Here is a 21,742-nt window from a genome sequence, read left to right as displayed (position 1 = left end):
CTGTCCCAAAAATAAATAAACGTTGAAAAAAAAATTTAAAAAAAATAAATAAAAGCAATCAAACAAATGAAAACTAAAAACATTCACATGGATAAACAAACAAAATAAAACCAAATGAATGAAAAAAACTCCAGTGCAGACTACCAGTAAAGACATCTGGTTAAATATGGCAGATTGAACACGTGTAGTTTTCTTCTCTCCCTTCCAAACTCCTCTACAGTGACAGTAAAGAAATTTTCAAAAGCAAAAGTTTATAAAGAAAATGACAGAGGAAATGACAATACATGAGAAAATGTCAGAAACAAAAATCAGAAGTTGGAAAACAGCCAGGGAGGTAACTGACTCTGTAGGATAGAAAAAATGAAATGTGACCTTGAATGGGTAAAGCCAACCAGAAAGAAAGCCAAGTCAAGCTTCAGATCTCCAGAAAGATCCAGGAATCAGAGGCTCCAAGTAGGGTTGGAAAGACGAGGATGGCTGAATGACTTCATAAGAAATGTTTAGACATCACCCACAAAAAATTTTTGTAGCTATGTATGGTGATGGATGTTAACTCGACTTAAGGTGGTAGTCATTTTGCAGTATCTACAGATAGTGAATCCCTATACTGTATACCTGAAACTAATATAATGTTATGTCCAATATACTTCAAGTAAAAAAAAAGTGATCAGAACCTTAGATCCCTTCCCCACACCATACAGCTTCCTCTACCCCAGTTTTTTTTTTTCTTTTTAACGAAGTTTACTTTGGGAAGTGGTTGAAACAGCCAGGCTCTAGACTTGGGGACACCAAGTCTACGGAAAGGTGGGGACGTGGTGCAATACTGCCAACAGGGAAACTAATGAACATCTAAATACTTGGTGAAATCCTCAACCGTCTCTTTCTGCATGGCTCTAAGAGCATGTTAGCCAGCCTTATACAACACTTACGTTCCAGCTTGGGGTGTTCCTAGGAAGCTGGCAGGCTTACAAAAACAATCTACAGATTAGGGGGCTTCCTAATGACCAGGTGACCTGGTCTCCTCCACCTGAGAATCTACAATGAATCCACCACTTGAAGCCATGCCTGTGTAGAAAGAGCCTTCAAAAGCCATTTTGGGCTTCTCTCTTAAATACGTAATCAATAAAGAATCACTGTCTGCAGAAAGCCTTGAAATACAGATAAAAATAAATAAGGAAAGGAATCTGAGGGAAACAAATAAGCAAGAAATAGAAGGAAACTAAAAATAAAGAAAATCCTTAGAAAGTTGAGACCAAAATATTGTACCCGCGAACCAAGAACAGAAGACTACTAAAGAGAGCATGTTTAGAGAATAGGACACACTCCTACCAATTAAAAATACAATAGCTGAAATAAATTCAACAGAGGGGTTAGAAGAGAAAAGATCACTCAGAAAGTAAAACAAAAGCAACAAAGGCATGAAAAATAGAGAAACGCCAAGAGAATTGAACAGTGTGTCTGAATAACAGAAGTTCCAGAAAGGGAGACCCGTGACAAGAGGAATGGAATAATTTCCAAAAAAACAATGTAACGACATCTTTCTTTCTTTTTAATATTTTATTAATTTTTTAATGTTTATTTTATTTTTGAGACAGAGAGAGACAAAGCATGAGCAGGGGAGGGGCAAAGAAAGAGGGAGACACAGAATCCGAAGCAGGCTCCAGGTTCTGAGCTGTCAGCAGACAGCCCAGCACGGGGCTCGAACCCACGAACCGTGAGATCATGACCTGAGCTGAAGTCGGACCCTTAACCGACTGAGCCACCCAGGCCATCCTTCTTTCAAAAATAAGGAACGTGATTTTTCAGATTAAAGAGGCCTACTGAATTGAGGCCAAACGTAACTCACAGTAAAAAACAAAGTGATTTACACCAAAGCATAACCTCACAAAATGTCCCAATGCTTGCAATGAAGGGAAGTTTAAAGAGTTATGGGGAAAAGAAAGGTGTTGGCCACATCAACATCCACCCGGGGAAGCCACGATACAATAAATGACTGCCTTCAAAATTCTGAGAGAAGGGGACAGAATTCTACACACAGTCAAATCATCAGTGGAAAGTGAGAATAAAGACATTTTTAGAGAAGCACCGTATCAAAAAATTTACCGCTGGCATATCTATTGCTGCAAACCAAGTTACCCAAATTTTAGTGGCTTAAGACTATACACATTTATCATCACCTACCTTCTGTGAGTCGGGGTTCTGAGAGAGGCTTCTCTGGGTGGTACTGGCTGGGGGCTTCCCAGGAGGGGGTGAGTTTAGGTGTCGAGGAAGCCGCAAGGTCATCTGAGGCTTGACTGGGGCTTGGAAGATGCCCTTCTAAGCTCATTCATTTGGTTGCTGGCTGGAGGCTCCAGCTTCTCACCACAAAGGACTGCTCATGACAGGGCAACTGGCTTTCCTCAGAAAGAATGATCAGAGAGAAAGAGAGAGAGGAAGAGGAAGAAAAGAAGGAGAAAGAGCGGGAGGAGGAGGAGGGGAGGGGAAGGAGGAGGGAGAATAAAAGAAGGGAGGGGAGAGTAAGCCAGTCAGCAAGACAGAAGCCATAGTGTCTTGTATCCCCTAACCTCCAAAGTGACACACCATCATTTTTGTCATAGTCTGTTGGTCACATAGACCAATCCCAGCACAGTGTGGGAAGGGACTGGGAGATGGGGATTATTGGGGCTTGTCTTACAAGCCGACTACCACATGCCCTTTCTCAAGAGGCTCCTGGAGGAAGGCTAACAGACACATGAAAAAACGCTCAACATCACTCATGATCAGGGAAATACAAATCAAAACCACAATGAGATACCACCTCACACCTGTCAGAATGGCTACAATTAACAACATAAGAAACAACAGGTGTTGGTGAGGATGCGGAGAAAGGGGAACCCTCTTGCACTGTTGGTGGGAATGCAAACTGGTGCAGCCACTCTGGAGAACAGTGTGGAGGTTCCTCAAAACGTTAAAAATAGAATTGTCTTCCAATCCAGCAGTTGCACTACTAGGTATTTACCCCAAAGATACAAGAATACAGATTCTGAGGGGTACATGCACCCCAATGTTTATTGCAGCATTATCAACAATACCTAAGCTACGGAGAGAGCCCAAATGTCCATCGACGGATGAATGGAAAAAGAAGATGAGGTATATCACATCAGTTGATGAACATTTGGGCTCTCTCCATAGTTTGTGTATACACACACACACATGCACATGTGCACACACACACATACACACATGTGCACGTGTACGCACACACACATATATACACACATGCGCACGTGCACACACACCCTGGAATATTACTCAGCCATCAGAAAGAATGAAATCTTGCTATTTGCAAAGACATGGATGGAGCTAGAGAGTATTACGCTAAGCAAAATAAATCAGTCAGGGAAAGACAAACACTACATGATTTCACTCATATGTGGAATTTAGGAAACAAAACAAATGAACATATGGAAGGGGGGAAGAGAGAGAGGGAAACAAACCATAAGAGACTCTTAAAGATAGAGAACAAACAGTGTTGATGGAAGGAGGTGGGTGGAGACGGGCTAGATGGGTGGTGGGCACTTAGCGGGGCACTTGTTGGGATGAACGCTGGGTGTTGTACGTAAGCGATGAATCACTGGATTCTACTCCTGAAACCAATGTCACACTGTATGTTAATTAACTAGAATTTAAATAAAATTTTGGAGAAAAAAAGAGAGAAGAAGAAGAAGAAGAAGAAGAAGAAGAAGAAGAAGAAGAAGAAACTCCTGAAGGAGCTGCTCCAGTGAAACAAAGAAGCTATCCAGGAACAGAGTGAGGGAGAGGGAACAGAAAACTAATGTTGGAAAGCAAGAAAGAAAAGCCTTAGGATGATGTTGAAGAGATGTGAGCTCGGCAGCGGACTTCGAGGACAATGGGTCCGGACTTAGCAGAAGGGACAAAGGGATCCAGGAAGGATATGCTTCCAAGCCAAAAATGAAACCTGTGGGTTAACTCCATTGAGAGACGACTTCCAATTCTGCCAGAATTTGAAGACGAGTCACATATGGACAGTTACATAGAAAAGTAAGCAAGTTTTTTTTTTTTTCAAAGAGGTAATCATTAACTCCATGGAAAACACAGTCTCTACAAGAAAGAAGAGACCAGCAGAGAATAGTGTTTGGGTCAGCCTTAAGTAATATTTACATAGTTATAACAATGCAAACACCGACCCCTGATTTGACAAAAAAGGATAACTATACCAAGAGGGAAGAGGGTAGGGAAAAACACTGTGTAAGTGGTGAGGTGGGGCTCTTTCCTCACAGGAAGTCAAAAGAATCTAAAACAGAAAAAATCAAGACATAGAATTGTAAGCGTGTCATTTATAAACATGTAGGTACCTAAGTAGGAAAAAAAAAAAAAACAGCAAAAAGAAAGTATTCACCCTCAGGGAGTGTTTGACTCTCTGACCACGTAGCATATAGAATCTGACAAAAAATTAAATTTAAAATAACATTTTCCTGGCTGAACAAATCCTTCTAGCAGCTTGAACTAAAGATCAGCATATTTTGTCAGCATATATTTTACTCTCTGGACCTCAAATTATAGACAATGATATCATTTTTGGAAGAAATTAACCAGGATGAGTAACTCCAGCCCACTAGGCAGCCTCTGGCAGCTCAGGGCTCTGGTGCTGCCCTCCCACCCCACTAAAGAAATGCATCACATTTAAGTCATGCACCACTAATTGTTTTTTGATGGACTGCCAGCTTTGTGGCAAGATGCCAAGAACGGGGGACAAAGACAGTGTGAGCGATGACAACCCTTTTAGCCTGCCTCCTGTGTGGGATACAAGAGACCCTGAAAAAATATCTGATTTCCGAAAGGCCCACAGAGGCACATCCAATGCAGTGATCGCCCTGCGTGCTTTCTGAGCACTTGCTCAAAAGGATTTAGGGCCTGAGGTGGGGGCTTTTGAGTTCCCTCACCATGAGAGGACGCAGTCAGAAATTTGATCACAGAGCTCAGAAAACAAATTTTCTCCCCTTTTCTCTGATCTGCTCTTTTGTTTACTGAACGGATGGATGGACGAGTCAACGAAGGTACGTATCTGTGTAGGAGGTTCACGTGCAGATATAATCTTCCTTAAATTTTTTCATGTTTATTTATTATTCTTGAGAGAGAGAGAAAGAGAGAGAGAGCATGAGAGGGACAGAGAAAGAGGGAGACACAGAATCCACAGTAGGCTCCAGGATCTGAGCTGTCAGCACAGAGCCTGACACAGGGCTCGAACTCACGAACCCGAGAGATCATAACGTGAGCCGAAGCTGGACGCTTAACTGACCGAGCCACCCAGGTGCCTCTAGATGTAACCTTCAGCAGCACGATCACGTTGTCGGTGCCTTTTTACATTTTTGGTTTGTTTCTTTTGCCAACCACATCAGAGCCTATTCCTACACGGTCTAACAATCTCACGGCGCTGAGAGGTGCTCCTCTTGGAAAACTAAACATGCACTCAATACCTCCACTGCCAAGTCTTTTTTGGAACCCTTCTTTGAAAATTCACTTTGGAACCCAAAGCACAATGTTTAGAATAGACTCATTGGTGGTCAATCATCACTGTTTTAGGGACGATCTGATTTCTGGAACCAGCCATATTTTGATAAGTAGCTCAAAATTTGTATATATTGTGTATGCATAGAAGAGCTGTATGGAAAAAAAAATTCTTAAGTTCTGTTTAAATGAATTTATTATTGAAAAAACCCTAAAGTGAGCCCTTATTCGGCACCCTAGGGTGAAGCCAAGTCCCATCTCCCCTGTCACCTGCTTGGTCTGCCGGTGTCAGGGCCCCACCACGTGCTCCCCCCCCCCCCCACTAGAAGCAAAGACACCTCCAAAGCCCTGGATCCAGTTACTCAAAAGGGTTCCGTGTTCAGGCAGCCTAGCAACAAGAACCGGGACTTGACACGCTTCGCAACCTCTAATAAAAGGGTCTTGCCAGGGAAGAAGATTGAGTGTCTGAAGTGGCACTGAGAAATTAGTTTTTGGCGGCATGCACGGGGACAATCTGTCGGAGAAGGGATCTGGCTGCAGAAGGAAAGTGCGGTGGGGGAGGGTGGAGGAGGGCAGGGAGGAGGTGGAGGAGGAGGGAGGAGGAGAAAGGGGGGAGGGGGGAGAAGCAGCCATGGAGGGGACGCGGGGGTGAAGGGGGACACACGGATGCCTTGTGGGGCACGGAAACCCCCGGTCCCCCTCTCCAGTCCAGCCATCTGCTCTGCTCCGGCCGGGGAGGCAGGCAGGCAGGCACCACGAAGCTTGGGGACTGCCAGCTGGACCAGCAAACAAAACCAACAGGCCGCCTGCCTCCCCACCCCGCGAGAAGGGAGAAGCCATCAGTCAGCTCCCACTTTTGGAAAGCGGCCAAGTCTCGTCCCCGGGGCTTCGTCACCTGGCTCAATGAAGGAAGCCCCTCCTGGCGCAGCAACTGAAGCCCCGCCAATGCCCACGGGTCTTTGTGGGGCCGCCTCCTGCGGAAAAGAAGGAAAATCTGTCCTGCTTGTCTTGCAGAAACTTTTGCGCCGCTCGGTGACAGCCTCACTAGGGGCTTCAGCACGCAGCCCAAGAACAGGCACTAAGCTCCCAAGACAGCTCTCCAAGATCCTTTTCCGGATCCGTGTCCGTAAAAGTTCCCCGCGCACGACCTGCAGTCGCCCTCAACGCCTCCTCAGCTCAGCCCAGCTCAACCTAGGCTGCAAGATGCTGTGGTTTCCTCACTCCCAGTCAGGCCACCCTGATCTCACACAGAGGCCAGGGGGAGATGTCCTTGTCAGCAGTGATCCCGGAGGGGACACCTAATGGGGAAAGGGGAGACCGGGAGAGTCCTCCTCTCTCGGAGGGCTTCAGAATCTCCACCAAAGGAAGGAGTCCCAGCCACTGCAGTCATTTTGATTCTATCGGGGCTACATCCCAGCCCCAGATGGGAGGAGGGTGGCGAGGGGAGGAGGGAAGGAAAAGAAGAGTGGGGAGGTGGGCTTTGGGGCCCCATCCTGCCCCACCTGCTGCCCCCCGCCCCCCACGCCGCGCAGAGGCCCAATGGGTGGTGAGTTCTGTGCGCTCACCCCACCCAGAGGCCAGCGGAGGAACTGCAGCCTCTTTGGAAACAGGATTTAAAATCTATTAACTGCCTTTACTGGATTAACTCAGGGCGGGCGGCTCTCGCTTCTTGGGGAATAGAGGCCCTTGGGCAGCAGAAATTCCTGACGTTAGGAGACAGTGCTACTCCTCTGCCTTCGCAGACTCTTGGAGTGAAGACCCCTCTGCCAATATCAGGCCAGTGTCTCCACTTGGAGAGCCTCTCCTAGGGGACTGTGCCTCCCCCAAATTCTTTTAAAATGTAAATATTCATGTCCCGTTAAGGATGAACGGACGATTTTAGCTGTTAGAGCAGGGAGAAAAGGACAAGGAGAATGTCTAGGGCCTGGAGGAGGGGTTATCCATGAAGAAAGGACCCAGTGGGATTCCTTACCAAGGTCCCAGGATGCTCACACAGACCCTGGGAAAGAACATGCCAGAAAGAAGAGGGTGCTTCAGTGCAGAGATCCTTTTTTCTTTTTTTTAGTGTTTATTGATTTTGAGGAAGAGAGAGCAAGAGTGAGCAGGGGAGGGGCAGAGAGAGAGAGAGAGAGAGAGAGGAAGAATCCTAAGCAGGCTCAGTGCTGTAAGCACAGAACCCCACAAGGGGCTCTATCTCACAAACCGTGAGATCATGACCTGAGCCGGAGTCAAGAGTCAGATGCTTAACCGACTGAGCCACCCAGGCATCCCCAGTGCAGTGATTCTAAAAGCACTTTGGCCAGGATGAAATCTGGCCCTGATCTTCCCTGCTCTTCATAAAAACAAAGCCACTGAGACCCATTTGCTGGTTCTGGCCCATTTATGAAATTGCTGCCTGCCTCTCATAGCTGTGAAATACCCATTCCTACAAGAGACAGCATCTGCAGTGGGCACTTGCCAAAGGGAACTGAGGTGTCGCCTCCCCCCATCTCACCCTGACATGTCACCATGAGACAGGGGTGTTTGCCAGTCAACAGGGCTTTTCCTTACGAGAGGGACAACATGGTCCCATCTGCCGCCAGAGCAGAAGCCTCCAGGCCCCAGCCTGCACCAACCCTGCCCAGTGCTCCCTCTAGCCTCGTCACAGACTTCCTGGGCTCATGGCGCGGGTTGTGAGTCCGCGGTAGCCCTAGAGTAAAGAGACCGAGTGGTTTGTTGTCTGACCCAGGACAGACTTTTCCCCTCCCTCTGCCTGCCCCCAGCCAAAGCTCCTCTACCTCTGAAATGAGAAGGTTGTACTATCCGTGATTCTCAGCTCTAGCTGACATTAAAATCATCTAGGGAGTTTTTATTTTTTTTAAATTTTTTCCCAATTTTATTTTGTTTAAATATGAAATTTATTGTCAAATTTTTCCATACAACACCCAGCGCTCATCCCAACAGGTGCCCTCCTCAATGCCCATCACCCACTTTCCCCTCCCCCCCATCAACCCTCTGTTCTCAGTTAAGAGCCTCTTATGTTTTGGCTCCCTCCCTCTCTAACCTTTTTTTTTTCCTTTCCCTCCCCCATGGTCTTCTGTTAAGTTTCTCAGGATCCACCTAAGAGTGAAAACATATGGTATCTGTCTTTCTCTGGATGGCTTATTTCACTTAGCACAACACTCTCCAGTTCCATCCCCGTTGCTACCAAAGGCCATATTTCATTCTTTCTCATTGCCAAGTAGTATTCCATTGTGTATATAAACCACAATTTCTTTATCCATTCGTCAGTTGATGGACATTGAGGCTCTTTCCATAATTTGGCTATTGTTGAGAGTGCTGCTATAAACATTGGGGTACGAGTGCCCATATACATCAGCGCCCCTGTATCTAGGGAGCTTTTAAAAATCATCTGGGCCCCATCCCAGCTCCATTAAATCAGGATCGCTAAGCACGGGGCCCAGGCCACCTTTAGTTTTGAGGACGCCCCAGGTGATTCTGGTGCGCAGCCTGGTTGTGAGGCCCTGAACTAGATGCCCTCTGAGTGCCGCTGGGCTTCTGTGAGTCTATAAATCCAATCCGAAAGGCAGCTCCCCTTTTCCAGGAAGAGGCCTCCCCAGGGAGCAGGCTAATCAGGCAGCTGGACACGGGGTGGGGGTGGGGGGTGGAGGGGAGTGGGGGAGGGGCAGGTCGTGCAGCAGGAGAGCACCAGATACTCCTGGCTCTGTCTGGAAGGGGGAGGATAAATGGGTCCTGGGAGGACCGGATGGCTGTCAGGGCCTCAGAGGACTTGGAAGCAATCCAGAACTCACCAACATGCACGGTGAGGCTGGGGGGGAGCACCGGAGGGAAAAGAGCTTGAAACAATTCAGGCTATTCACGGGGGAAAGAAAGACGCTCTCCTACCTTAATCAGCCCCTGAGAGTGATTACAGGTGGGAAGGGGCCCCCTCTCCTACACGTGTGGCCCTGCAAAACCATGCCTCAGGCGTTGGTACTTGGAGGGGCAGAGTGGTTCAGCTCTGTCGCTCGCTGGGTAGCTGTGTGGCCCTGGGCATGTTACTTAACCTCTCTGTACCTCCATTGCTTTGTTCACAAATGGGGATGGTAATATGGTGATGTGCTTGCAGGGTTTCAGTTAGGATAAATGAGTAAGTACAAAGTGTACAAAGTACACGGTGCCTGGCACACAGTAAACGCTTAGCGTTAAAAATTCTTCACAGGGAAAGATCCCAGGGTTAAATAAGTTGAGGAAACACCGTGTCTAAGATAAATAGCCTCCTTCTCTGCTCAAAGTAACAATACTTTGCTCTGAGCTGTCAGCACAGAGCCCGACGCGGGGCTTGAACTCACAAACCACGAGATCATGACCTGCGCTGAAGTCAGACGCCCCCAGGTGCCCCAAAATACCATCAAGAACATGGGGCGCCTGGGTGGCGCAGTCAGTTAAGCGTCCGACTTCAGCCAGGTCACGATCTCGCGGTCCGTGAGTTCGAGCCCCGCGTCGGGCTCTGGGCTGATGGCTCAGAGCCTGGAGCCTGTTTCCGATTCTGTGTCTCCCTCTCTCTCTGCCCCTCCCCCGTTCATGCTCTGTCTCTCTCTGTCCCAAAAATAAATAAACGTTGAAAAAAAAATTAAAAAAAAATAAAAATAAAAAATACCATCAAGAACAATAATGGTATGTATGTCAAAGGTTGAGAGGATTAAGTGAGATAATGGACGTATGAGACCCTCAGCCCTCCATGCACATAATGGGTACTTAATAAATGTTACCTATGAGTGTTATTAATATGCGTGGTGGGTCTTTGAGAGAAGGAGAAGCATTTCACAGACCTGGGCTCTTTTTCTACACAGCATCTCCCAGAATCAGTGCTCCAGGAAGCACACTCTGGAAAAAAAAAAAAAATCACAGAGCAGGGGTGGCCACGGGTGTCCCCACCCTGTTGCCAAGGGACCGAAAAAGAGGACCCTGGCCAGGGCAGGGGCGGCAGGGACTTGGCCATCAGGAGTAGTGTACCGATGGAAGGGAAGAGCTGGGCCTCTACTGCTCCGGCTCCCACACACCACGTGGGGCGGGGTGCCTGTGGGAGGGGCAAGCGTCTGTGATGGAGGAGAGCCCATTCGACCCTTGACTTTGCCACTGTCGGTGGAGGCGGAGACCCGGGACAAGGCACGGTGCTTCTTGGAGCTTTGGTATCTTTCCCTGTATAATGATGGGATGTGGGCTATAAACTTGAGAATGTCTAAGGTCCCTCTGGGTCCCGGATTCCATTTATGTGCATTTCTGCCAGAATGGGGGAGGCGAGAGAAAAAGGAATAATGTCTAAGCCTGGGTGTCTTCTAACCATGATCCCTGGGTCTAGCCTTATTTGCAGTGGTTTCCAGCAAGGTTCTAAGGCCTGCTCGCGCACTCAGCCATTGTATTCTGTTCGGATTGAGGATGTTAATAGAATAAAGGGGTGAAGTGTCAAGCCAAACCTATCTGTCACGGGGTGGGGGAGAGAGAGAAGCGAAGACTGGTCCTCACGTCAACCCCTTCTGTATCCGAAGAGACCATTAAACCCACTCTGCCAAGTGGCCAGATCTTGAAAAGAAATTGTTTAAATATTCTATATTTTCCAAACTAAAGGTCAGGACTCCGATGTGGGAAAGGACTTTTTGTGCCACCAGGTACAAGATGCAACCTCAGAGACAGAATGTGGAAGGTGACATCCCAATTTTGGCCAAGTGCAGTTGGTTTAGGGATGACAAGGGACAAAACAGCTGAAAATAGTGTCCCCCCAGGTAGTCCAGAAAATACCCTCATCATGCCGGGACCTTCTCTTCCTCCGTCCATCTGTATGTTCTCCACAACAGGAGCATTGCTCTTTCCACATTAATAGAACTGGCAAACTTTGTCCTTGGCATTCCCACAGAGTCAATAAAAACCACACTGGATGCCTGGATTGGCCTGAACCACTCCCGACCAGGTCCAACCCTCCTCTGGGGGATCTCTAACTTGCCCTTCAGGCTCAACTGCGAGACTTAACGTCCACTAACTGATTGCAGAGGAACAATTCCCCCCCGTTTAGCTTATTAAACCGCTAAGAGATGTAATGACCTACTTGGGATTTGTATCCACAGCCGTGTTCCTAAGGCTGTGAACTCCTCACCAAAGCAGCGAACGGAGTAGCGCCCCTCCCACCCCATGTTACAGGCTGAGTTCCCACCCCTGGCCCTTTTTCCTGCTTCTGTTCTTAATTTCCTGTTGTCTATTGTCTCTCCGATAAGTGCTGAAAGGGGGAAGGGGATTATTTAATTGCTTTAAAGATATCAAACAAGCCAGTGCTCGGGTTATCTCCTCCCCACCCGCTCTCTTTCTCCAGCTCACGGTTGTGTTACTTGGTTACTAACTGAGCCGCAGAGAAGTCGAGGCAGCCCCAGGTGTGACAGTGCAGACTTCATTGGGCAGGTGGAGAGGACGGTCAAAAGAATAGCCATTAGGAGTCAACGAGGGAGCCTCAGGAAGGCTGCTGAGTACAGGTGGCAGCAAAGTCAATGCCTTTCGAGGCATTCAAAGGGGGACGAGGGGGAGGCGTACATTATCCAGACAAAATCAACAATCGCTCTAGAGTACACATTTTCTGCTGTCAAGGTCAATGCTATTCAACCCCATTCACTCTGCCCTGCACAAGAGACAGGTGCACCTGAGGTGGACTGGACCAGCATTTTTTTTCCAACCTGACATTAGGCAAGGAGAGATTTCACAAGTGAAGGACAGGAAGGGGGATTTCACTGCACTCCATCTCTGAGATAAAGAACATTGTTGGAGGGGCGCCTGGGCGGCTCAGTCGGTTACGTGTCAGACTTCAGCTCAGGTCATGATCTCACGGTTCGTGAGTTCGAGCCCCACATCTGTGCTGTCAGCACAAAGCCTGCTTCGGATCCTCTGTCCCTCTTTCTCACCCTCCCTCCCCTGCTCATATTCTCTCTCTCTCTCTCTCTCTCTCTCTCTCAAAAAAAAAAAAATCAACCTAAAAATTTTTTTTAAATAAAAAGGAACATTGTTGGGAGGAGGTGGGTCACCCATTATCCTCCTTCCCTGTCCTTGAAATGTATGTTTCACCCATTTGTCCCATACTAGGGTTCACTTCAAGGGTGCAGCCTTGAGAGAATAAGGTATTACTGAGACCATCAGGTCTAGAAGGCCTCTATAGACATTTTTAAGATTCTGGAAGCACCCAAGGCAAGCCTCCTAAGTCAATTCTCTTGCTTCTTAAAACCGCCACCTACCAATCCGGACTGGCCTGCCTATTTCCTCAGTCTCTCTCTGCCCTCCGTGTAAAGCGCCACTCTCGGATTTCACTAGAGAGTTCCCGAGGTTGCAAACCAACGGGCACACAGAAGGGTGCCAGCTCACCACCCAAGCTGCCTTGAAGGAAGATGATCCTGATCTTCCGGGAGCAATTTGCTCTTGCTGGTACGCTACTCGTACTAAAACAGAAAGAAAAACAAACCAAGCATCGTCCTATCAGGGCCACTGTGGTCGGGGCGGGGGCAGGTGCATAGAGGCATTGAAAGCCAGTGGTTGTTTCTCGTGCAGGTTACAAAACTGTGGTTATGTTTTTAAAGTGTATTTATTTATTTTGAGAGAGAGAGAGAGAGAGAGAGAGAGAGAGAGAGAGAGAAAGGGGAGGAGCAGAGGGAGAGGAAGAGAGAGAAAATCCCAAGCAGGGACTCCAACGCGGGGCTCAAACCCTCGAACTGTGAGAGCATGACCTGACCCGAAACCAAGAGCCAGACGCTTAGCCGACTGAGCCACCCAAGCGCCCCAAAACTTGTGGTTACTTTGTTTTTTTTAACGACACATGTTTAAGACCTTCAAGAAGACAGCATGATCGCAAGGAGAGCAGAATGGGCACTGTGTGGGTCTTCCTTTTCCTACAAACCAGTCGGGTCACTGGTTTTAAACTGGAGATGGCAACAGGGGTTGTTGCACCAGCTGCGTGCCCTGGGCATGCAGAGCATGTGGAGTTGTGAGCTCAATCCCACTCTGCCCTCCTGGTACCCTCAACACCCCCATCTCTCCCAGCCAACAGTGAGCAGGGACACCCCTCTTCTAGCGAGCCACCTGCCCCAGCCCCTCTACCCTGCACACAGGAGTCGAGAGAGAACCTGGTTCCTGGATGGTTTGGAACATGAGGCAACCACTCACTCAACTTCCATCTCGCTCCCGGACCCTAGCAAGAGGGATTCAAGCCCCATCATAACCAACAGCTCAGAAAGAGACGAAACCCAAGGAAACCCTCACCCCCTGCAGCAGCTACCCCAGGACACAATGTGGCCCAGACAGATACTTGCCGCTGACTGCTACCCAACCGGGCACTTTCTTTCCCAGGAAACTCACCTATCTCCAGGGCTCCCGCTACCCGCTCTGCACGCAGCCTCTGGACTTGTCAGCCCATAGACAAAACTGGAATTAATGTTTGCTTTCTGTTCCCCGTCTTCTAAAAACTGTACCCAGGGTGGTGAGTTTGTGACTGTGCTTGGAGGAGGGTGAATAAGGAGAGGCTGCAGGATCGATTATGACTTATTAATCTATTGGAACAGAAGCTGAATCATCATATTCAAAAATGAAAACGCTGTAAAAAAAAAAAAAAAAAAAAAAGAGGCAGGGGGCGCCTGGGTGGCTCAGTGGGTTAAGCATCGGACTTCGGCTCAGGTCATGATCTCACAGTTTGTGAGTTCGAGCCCCCGCGTCGGACTATGTGCTGACAGCTCAGAGCCCGGAGCCTGCTTCGGATTCTGTGCCTCCCTCTCTCTGCCCCTCCCCTGCTCGTGCTCTGTCTCTCTGCCTCTCAAAAATAAATAAACAGTAAAAAAAAAAAAGAAAAGAAAAAAAAAAGAAAAGAAAACGCTTTCCCCGGGGGATTCAGCTCCCACTTCCTGCGTGTCCCCTCTTGCTCACGCACAGCTCGCAGGAGGGGAGCCGAGCTGGGTCCCGCCAACAGGTGCCGTCGGACAGGGTTACAGGCGGGCGACTGGCCGTATGCCTGTGCACCTCCGAGCACAGAAAGCTGGGAGAGGGCACGAGTCCTCTGCTGAGCCTCGAGCTGAATTCTGGAACCCATGTGCCGGCTCACACGCTGGGCCGGAGGGGTGCTGGCCACTGCATGAAGTGCTTTCCCCCACACCCATTTCCTCCCTGCTGTCCCCGCGGCCCTGCGCCCCGGGACGACCGGCTCTGCAAACTTGTCTGACGGGAGATGGCGGAGGTCCCGGCGCGGGTCCGGGTCCCCCGGGCCGCCACTCCAGCCGCACGGAATATGCTGGCTGGAACACACCCGATCCTGTGCAAGCGGTAAGAGGGAACGCAGCGCGTGTCCCCGCCACGAGCGTCCGGGAGGCCGGGATCGCTCGGCCCTTCACGCCCCCGCCCCGGTGAGCTCGGCCCCGCAGCCCCCGGCGGGTTCTCCAGGCGGCTCAGCCCCGTCCTCCTACGGACCAGCGGGCGGAGCGAAGCTGCCGTGACGTAACCGGGCGGGGGGGAGGCGCGTGGGGAAATGTGCCGAGGGGCCCGGGCTCCGCGGGGCCAGTCCCGGCGACGCAGCCACCCGCGCGCACGCGCTCGCTCGGCCACCCGCGCCCCGAGCCTCAGTCCGCGCTCGGCGCCGGGGGTCTGCGGGCCCTTTGGGCTCCGGGCGGCGCGAGGGGCGAGCGGGAGCCGGCAGCGCGGGACGCCGAGCGCCAGGCGCCGGCCAAGCTGCTGCGCGCCTGGGCGCCCGGCGGGGTTGGGGACGGTCGCTGGGTGCCGACGAGCCGAGCTAGCCGATTGCAGCGGAAAAGCAAAGGTGAGGCGTGTGTGCGTGTGTGTGTGTGTGTGTGTGTGTGAGAGAGAGAGAGAGAGAGAGAGAAAGAGACGCACTTGGGCACCTGGGTGCATCTGCGCTGCATGGTGGTGCGCGCCTCGGTGTGCCCGAGAGTAGGTCCCGGAGCGTGGTTCTCCGCCCCTGTGCCTTTTGGGCGGCGATTTTGGTGGCAAGGAACGACGGCGGGTGCCCTGGAGTGAGTGAGGGCTGTGGATCGTGTGTGCGGGATCGGACGCGTCCGCACCACCGCAGGCTGGTGTGCGTGGCATGCGCCCTTGTCCAGTCCTCGTCCCCCAACCGGCTCGTCCAGGTGGTAGCTGCGACGGGGGACAACTTCTCTCCCAGCCGCCTGCAAAAGAGACCCCACGCGAGGAGAGCGAAGCCGGGTGGGACGGGGGTGGAGGGTGTCACTGCTGGGGGCTCCTGCGGGGCGTGCATTCCAGATCCAAGCCTGTAAGGGGCAGGCGGTGGAGCAGAGAAAAAGGGTGGCTTCTCCTCTGTTTTTCCTTTCCCCGCCTGGGAGACAGATCCCGAGAGGTCTAGGGACTCCTTCCCCAGCACCGGGGAGGAGAGGACAGTTCGCCTATGTTTGGAAAGACCCAACCCCTCAGTGGCCCGCGCCCGGGAGCCGCCGGCCAAGCCCCCAAGCGGCTGTTAACAGCTCCCTGCCGCCCTGATGCCTGGGCCACCACCTCTGCGTTTAGCGACGGGGAGTGCTGGCACCACAGTCTTTAATCTCCCCCATCAGCCTCCTGGAAATAGCAGAGGATTCTTTAAGAAACCCTTGGACCTGAGGGCCGTGGAATTGAGTGATGAGGATTTTCTGTGCCAGCCTGGGGAACCAAATGGACTGTCCCCAGTCTCACCTCTCCCCCATGCCCTTTGGCCAGGCTGCCTGGGCTTTCCTCAGGCGCTGTATTGCCGCGGTGGCTAGCACCTGACTATTGTCTCTTCCACCAGCAGGGCTGAGCTATGGCTGGCTGGAGACCTACTTGGGTTTAGCTGGCCACTGGGGAAGTGGTGGTGAGGAATGAATGGGGGGCTTGGGGTGGAATGTTGGGAAGAAGGGAAAAGCTGGAGCCCAACAGGATTTAGGACCGCTCCTGATGCCCAGTCCCAATGCCCACACTCGATTCATAGGCTCCCGGAAGGGCAAGGGATACCCCAGACCATTCTCACCCTCCTCTCCAACATAGCCCAGACTCAGTCTCAGAGGAAATCAACAACTAGCCGTTGCCAGTGACTAACTCTTAGGCTGGAAAAATAAGGCAAGCAGAATTCTAGCCAAGCTTCCTTGTGCATCTAACTTAACCCCAATCCAACAGGCATTGATTGCCTAGCATGGGACTCCACTTTCCCCGGGACCCAGATGAAGCAGAAGGTCACTCGGAGACCTTAGGCAGCTGACTTCTGACTCTTCATAATAAGAGTCACTGTGACTGAAACTCATTTCTTCCTTGGAGAGGGCTCCCACTCTGGACTGGCTCGCCAGCTTACCACCTCTGCCACCTTCACCAAGCCCTGAACGCTATGTGCTGCTGCTTCACAGCCTATTTCAGAAAAACAATCACCTCAGGCAATTCCATCCCACTGAGGGAGACCCCAGCCAAAAAGGCAGAGTTAGGGCTGGAGATCAGCATTTGACCCTCCCTCACTGTCCTCCACCGTCATCATCTCGATCTCCAAACCTCTAGACAGCGATCTGTCCCCCAGAGGTCTTCAGGCTCACCCAGACACTGAAGTGTGACCTTGCATGTTACATAGACGGGACCTTGGAAATGCTAGTGATGAATACACACCCCAGTGCAGGCGGCTTCAACAGGATTCTGGGTCTGTAGAATTAAAGTACCAATAAGACGGTTAGAATAATAGTGGAAACAACCCAAATTAATCCAGGGATACCCAAAATGGTTTCTTTATAATTTCGGTTTCTAAGAGCTGCCAGTTTATGCTTTTTACCCAACGAAGACATTAAATCCTGGGTCCCCAAAGTACTTTGCAGAAAGGTCAGCCACAGAGCCCAGACCCCACTTTACAGATAGTTGCCCGGTAGGGAAATTAGCATAGAGAGGGTAAACAATTGTGCCTGGCAGTGCAGAATGAATCAGAGGCAAAGGTGGGCAAGGATTCTCTAGAACTTGTTGGTGGCTAAGTCCCCTATAGCTCACTAGCAGTCTCTCCAAGCATAAAGGAGCAATCTCCAATCTTCACTCAGGCACCAGGGAAAGTGCCCTGCTCGGGAGAGATGTGTCCACCAAGTGAATTATTCCCACTGTGTGCTGAGCACACCGGTCTTTTACCATCTTCTCTCTTCCTGGAATGACCTCCTTCCTGCCCTTCCTGCTTTATTCTTCATATATTCAAGACCCAGCCTACACATTCCTCTTACGAAGCCTCCTCTGAATCCTTCAGGAGAGGAAGGCATTCTTAAGCCCTTTGTTCATTTCTCCATGTAATTCACACCCAATAGGAGTTGGCTTCCTTGCCTGCCCCCCCCCCTAAATTACCACCTCCTAGAGGGCACCAGACATGCCCTGTTCATTCCTATATCCCTGGTGTGCAGAACAAAGAATCTGCCCACCCACCCCCCCCCTCCAGCACTGTTTTTTTTTCATGACAGTAGATAAATCACCTAATTATGTGATGGGCTATTGTTTTATGACTTGGGCCAAGCCAGTGGAGTTACAATTATTCTCTGAGCGCTAACGTAAAACAGGAGTCAGCTGTTTTAAACCAAAGCCCAATTATCAGCCACTAGTTTTCCAGTCCACCGAGCAGCAGATATGATGCTGTGAAAAACGCAGAAGAGTCGAGCGTCTTGTGTTTAAATCCCAGCTCCACCAGTTACATACAAGGGAATGGGAGCAAATTACTTCAACTCCCTAAGCCTCGGTTTCTCATCTGTAAAACGGGGACAGTTATCCCACTTCATAGGATGGTGGTGAAGATCAAGGGGATAGAGACGTGAATGAACCAGGCAGTGTTGGGAATGCACTTCTGTGAATGAGCCTGCCTCCCTCACACCTGGCTCCTGTTTTCCTCCTTAACCAGGGATCCCAGGCAAATCCGCTGGAGTGTTAGAAGATGAGCATTCCGGAGCAGTAACCACCCCCCCCCCCGCCCCCAGGGAGTAACCCTCCCCCCCAGGGACTCTGTGAAGCATGCGGAGGTCAAGCACTGGGTATTGGAGAAACGAAAACAGAAGAAACAAACTAAACTCAAACATGCATTTTAAATATAAAAGCAAGCCAGATTTTTATTTTTGATATTTAAGACTATAAATTTATTCATTATGTGAGTAGATTTCAATAAATTAGAGCTAACTCAGATGGCAGAGGAAAAAAGGGGGAAAGAAGATTTTTTTTTTTTTTAGTTCTGATTATGAGCTCAGCACAATGCCAGGCATTTCCACATACATTTCATCCCTTAACCTCCATGATGCCCCCATTTTTAAAAATATTTATTTTGAGAGAGGCAGGGGAGGGGCAGAGAGAGAGAGAGGGAGAGGGAGAGAGAATCCCAAGCAGGTCCCATGCTGTCAGCACAGAGCCCCATGCGGGGCTCAATCCCATAAACCGTGCGATCGTGACCTGAGCCGAAATCAAGAGCTGGACGCTTAACCAACTGAGCCGCCCAGGTGCCCCATGACGCCCCCGTTTTCACAAATGAGAGAGAGTGAGAGTGGTCGTGTGGCACGAGGTCACACAGGCTTCATGGTGGAACCCTTCTGCTTTACCTCTAAACTCTGGGATTTTTCCACTTGGGATTTTTAGAATGGAAAGACTCCAAAGCAGTCGGCAAGTCAGTGGAGATGTCCTCACAGGGAAAAGGCCAAGAATGCCCGTGTCAGACCCCTCAGAGTCAGTGGCGGGACTTCATGCTCTGCCTCTTTACAGTCTGGACCAGTCAACTTCTTAGGAATCAAAGTCCTTTTTTTTTTTTTTTTGCAGCCTCAGCCATGTCCCACACATGCGTCACCAAAGATGACAAGGTCAACCATGATGACCCGACCCAAACAAACCCTTCCCCCCATCTCCCTACTCCCCCCCCACCCCCGGTGGGAAAACAACTCAAAGAGTCTGCACACTCATAAGAATGGGTCGGTAGCTCTAACGCTGATGCAGAAAGAGAACACGCTTTTCGACTGCAGGGCATGTCTGAGAGGGTAAACCGGAGACCCGGAAAGCTGGCGTGAGTGTAAGCCTCTGACTGGTGGACCCGTCTTCCTTTTTCCCTTGCAGATGTCACAGTGGATCCTTTGCCTCCGGGACACCTTAAGGTGAGAGTAAGATCTCTGGCTGGCTGGAATCGGCCTAGAGGAGTGTAAGGCAGCCATGGACATGGAGTACGAGCTACTCAATGAGAGCCGCCCGTGGCTTTCCCCTCCCTTTGACCTCAATGGCTCTGTGGTGGCGGCCAACGGCTCCAACCAGACAGAGCCATACTATGATCTGACCAGCAACGCAGTCCTCACGTTCATATATTTTGTAGTCTGCATCATTGGATTGTGTGGCAATACGCTTGTCATTTACGTCATCCTCCGCTATGCCAAGATGAAGACCATCACCAACATTTACATCCTCAACCTGGCCATCGCGGATGAGCTCTTCATGCTGGGTCTGCCCTTCCTGGCCATGCAGGTGGCTCTGGTCCATTGGCCCTTTGGCAAGGCCATCTGCCGGGTGGTCATGACTGTGGATGGCATCAATCAGTTCACCAGCATTTTCTGCTTGACGGTCATGAGCATCGATCGATACCTGGCTGTGGTCCACCCCATCAAGTCGGCCAAGTGGAGGAGACCCCGAACGGCCAAGATGGTCAATGTGGCTGTGTGGGGAGTGTCTCTGCTGGTCATCTTGCCCATCATGATCTATGCTGGGCTTCGGAGCAACCAGTGGGGGAGAAGCAGCTGTACCATCAACTGGCCAGGTGAATCTGGGGCATGGTACACAGGGTTCATTATCTACACCTTCATCTTGGGGTTCCTGGTGCCCCTCACCATCATTTGTCTTTGCTACCTGTTCATTATCATCAAGGTGAAGTCCTCTGGGATCCGCGTGGGTTCCTCCAAGAGGAAAAAGTCTGAGAAGAAGGTCACCCGGATGGTGTCCATAGTGGTGGCCGTCTTCATTTTCTGCTGGCTCCCCTTCTACATATTTAATGTCTCCTCCGTGTCTGTGGCCATCAATCCCACCCCAGCGCTTAAAGGCATGTTTGACTTTGTGGTGGTCCTCACCTATGCTAACAGCTGTGCCAACCCTATCCTGTATGCCTTCTTGTCTGACAACTTCAAGAAGAGCTTCCAGAATGTCCTCTGCTTGGTCAAGGTGAGCGGCACAGATGACGGGGAACGGAGTGACAGTAAGCAGGACAAATCCCGGCTGAATGAGACCACAGAGACCCAGAGAACCCTCCTCAATGGGGATCTCCAGACCAGTATCTGAACTGCCTGAAAAATAAAAAATAGAATAAAACGCCAAGCTCTGCCAAGTGGCAATATGCTCCCTGCCCCCATACCTTCCCTTCCTCTTGCCCATCACACCTGGCTTCTAGAATAGGGAATTGCTCAGCATGAGTCCAATCAGAGAACAGTGTTTGAGTCTGCTTGTCTGAGTGAATGATAATGTATTAAATTGATTACCTCCCCCTTAAAGCGAACATTTAAATGCAGGCAGACAATTCCAAGTCAGGAGAAGAAGAGATCATGCCTGGGTATGATCTGTAGAAATGGTGACGCTCAACAAAGATAGGAAAGTACGTCTGCATGTTCAAAACCTAATATGTAATCTTGTGGTCTTAACGTTTATACTTATCTATTCTATTCCTCTCTAGTCCCTGTACAGTCATTCCTACATTCCCTGTGTTCAAGTACACGAGTAGCGAGTTGAAGTGTGCATAGTATAGGTGGACATTTGTTACAATATGGAACCCACAGAAGTGGACTTACCATGAAGCCAATAAAGTTTAAGCTTCAGGGATCTCACATGCTTGGGCAGTATTTTCACATGACCACATGTTTTCGTAAAAAATTGTAAAAGGAAGATATTTTTGTATTATTCTTTCTCTTAAAGACATCTCCTTAAAGCTTCCAGCCTCTCAAACCCACCTCTGCCCCCTGGGTATTTGCTTCTATTTAATTTCCAGCAAGTTGCATCAGAGTGAGAAAGGCAAAGGAGTTATTTGAGGACCCAGACTATAAATTCATGTGTTTTCTCTCCTTAGATATAATCAAAGAATCATTCATTTACCCAAAAGGACTTAAATGCTTGGGGGGGGGGGCGTCGATTATTGTATTTATCAAGACAAAGCCTGCTTTGTTGTAAGATTGCATTTGTTCCTTCTTAATTTGCTTTGGTCTTTCTTAGGGAGCCATGGAAGGGGAGGGTGGAGGAAATCACCAACATGACA

At 49.8% G+C, this 21,742-nt stretch overlaps 1 protein-coding gene across 1 annotated transcript; it reads left to right on the top strand.

Annotated features, from left to right (window-relative positions):
* Window positions 1-19,587: 19,587 nt before the first annotated feature.
* Window positions 19,588-21,504, top strand: SSTR2 (somatostatin receptor 2). Its single transcript, XM_047081489.1, has one exon. It carries the CDS (start codon window positions 19,669-19,671, stop codon window positions 20,776-20,778), a length of 1,110 nt encoding a protein of 369 aa, XP_046937445.1. The 5' UTR covers window positions 19,588-19,668; the 3' UTR covers window positions 20,779-21,504.
* Window positions 21,505-21,742: the final 238 nt, after the last annotated feature.

Source organism: Lynx rufus, unplaced genomic scaffold, assembly GCF_022079265.1.
Source record: "Lynx rufus isolate CCGP_SWC_20201006 ecotype Redwood Valley unplaced genomic scaffold, mLynRuf1.p SCAF_18, whole genome shotgun sequence".
Lineage (NCBI taxonomy): Eukaryota > Metazoa > Chordata > Mammalia > Carnivora > Felidae > Lynx > Lynx rufus.
This window is presented reverse-complemented; position numbering and strand designations above follow the sequence as displayed.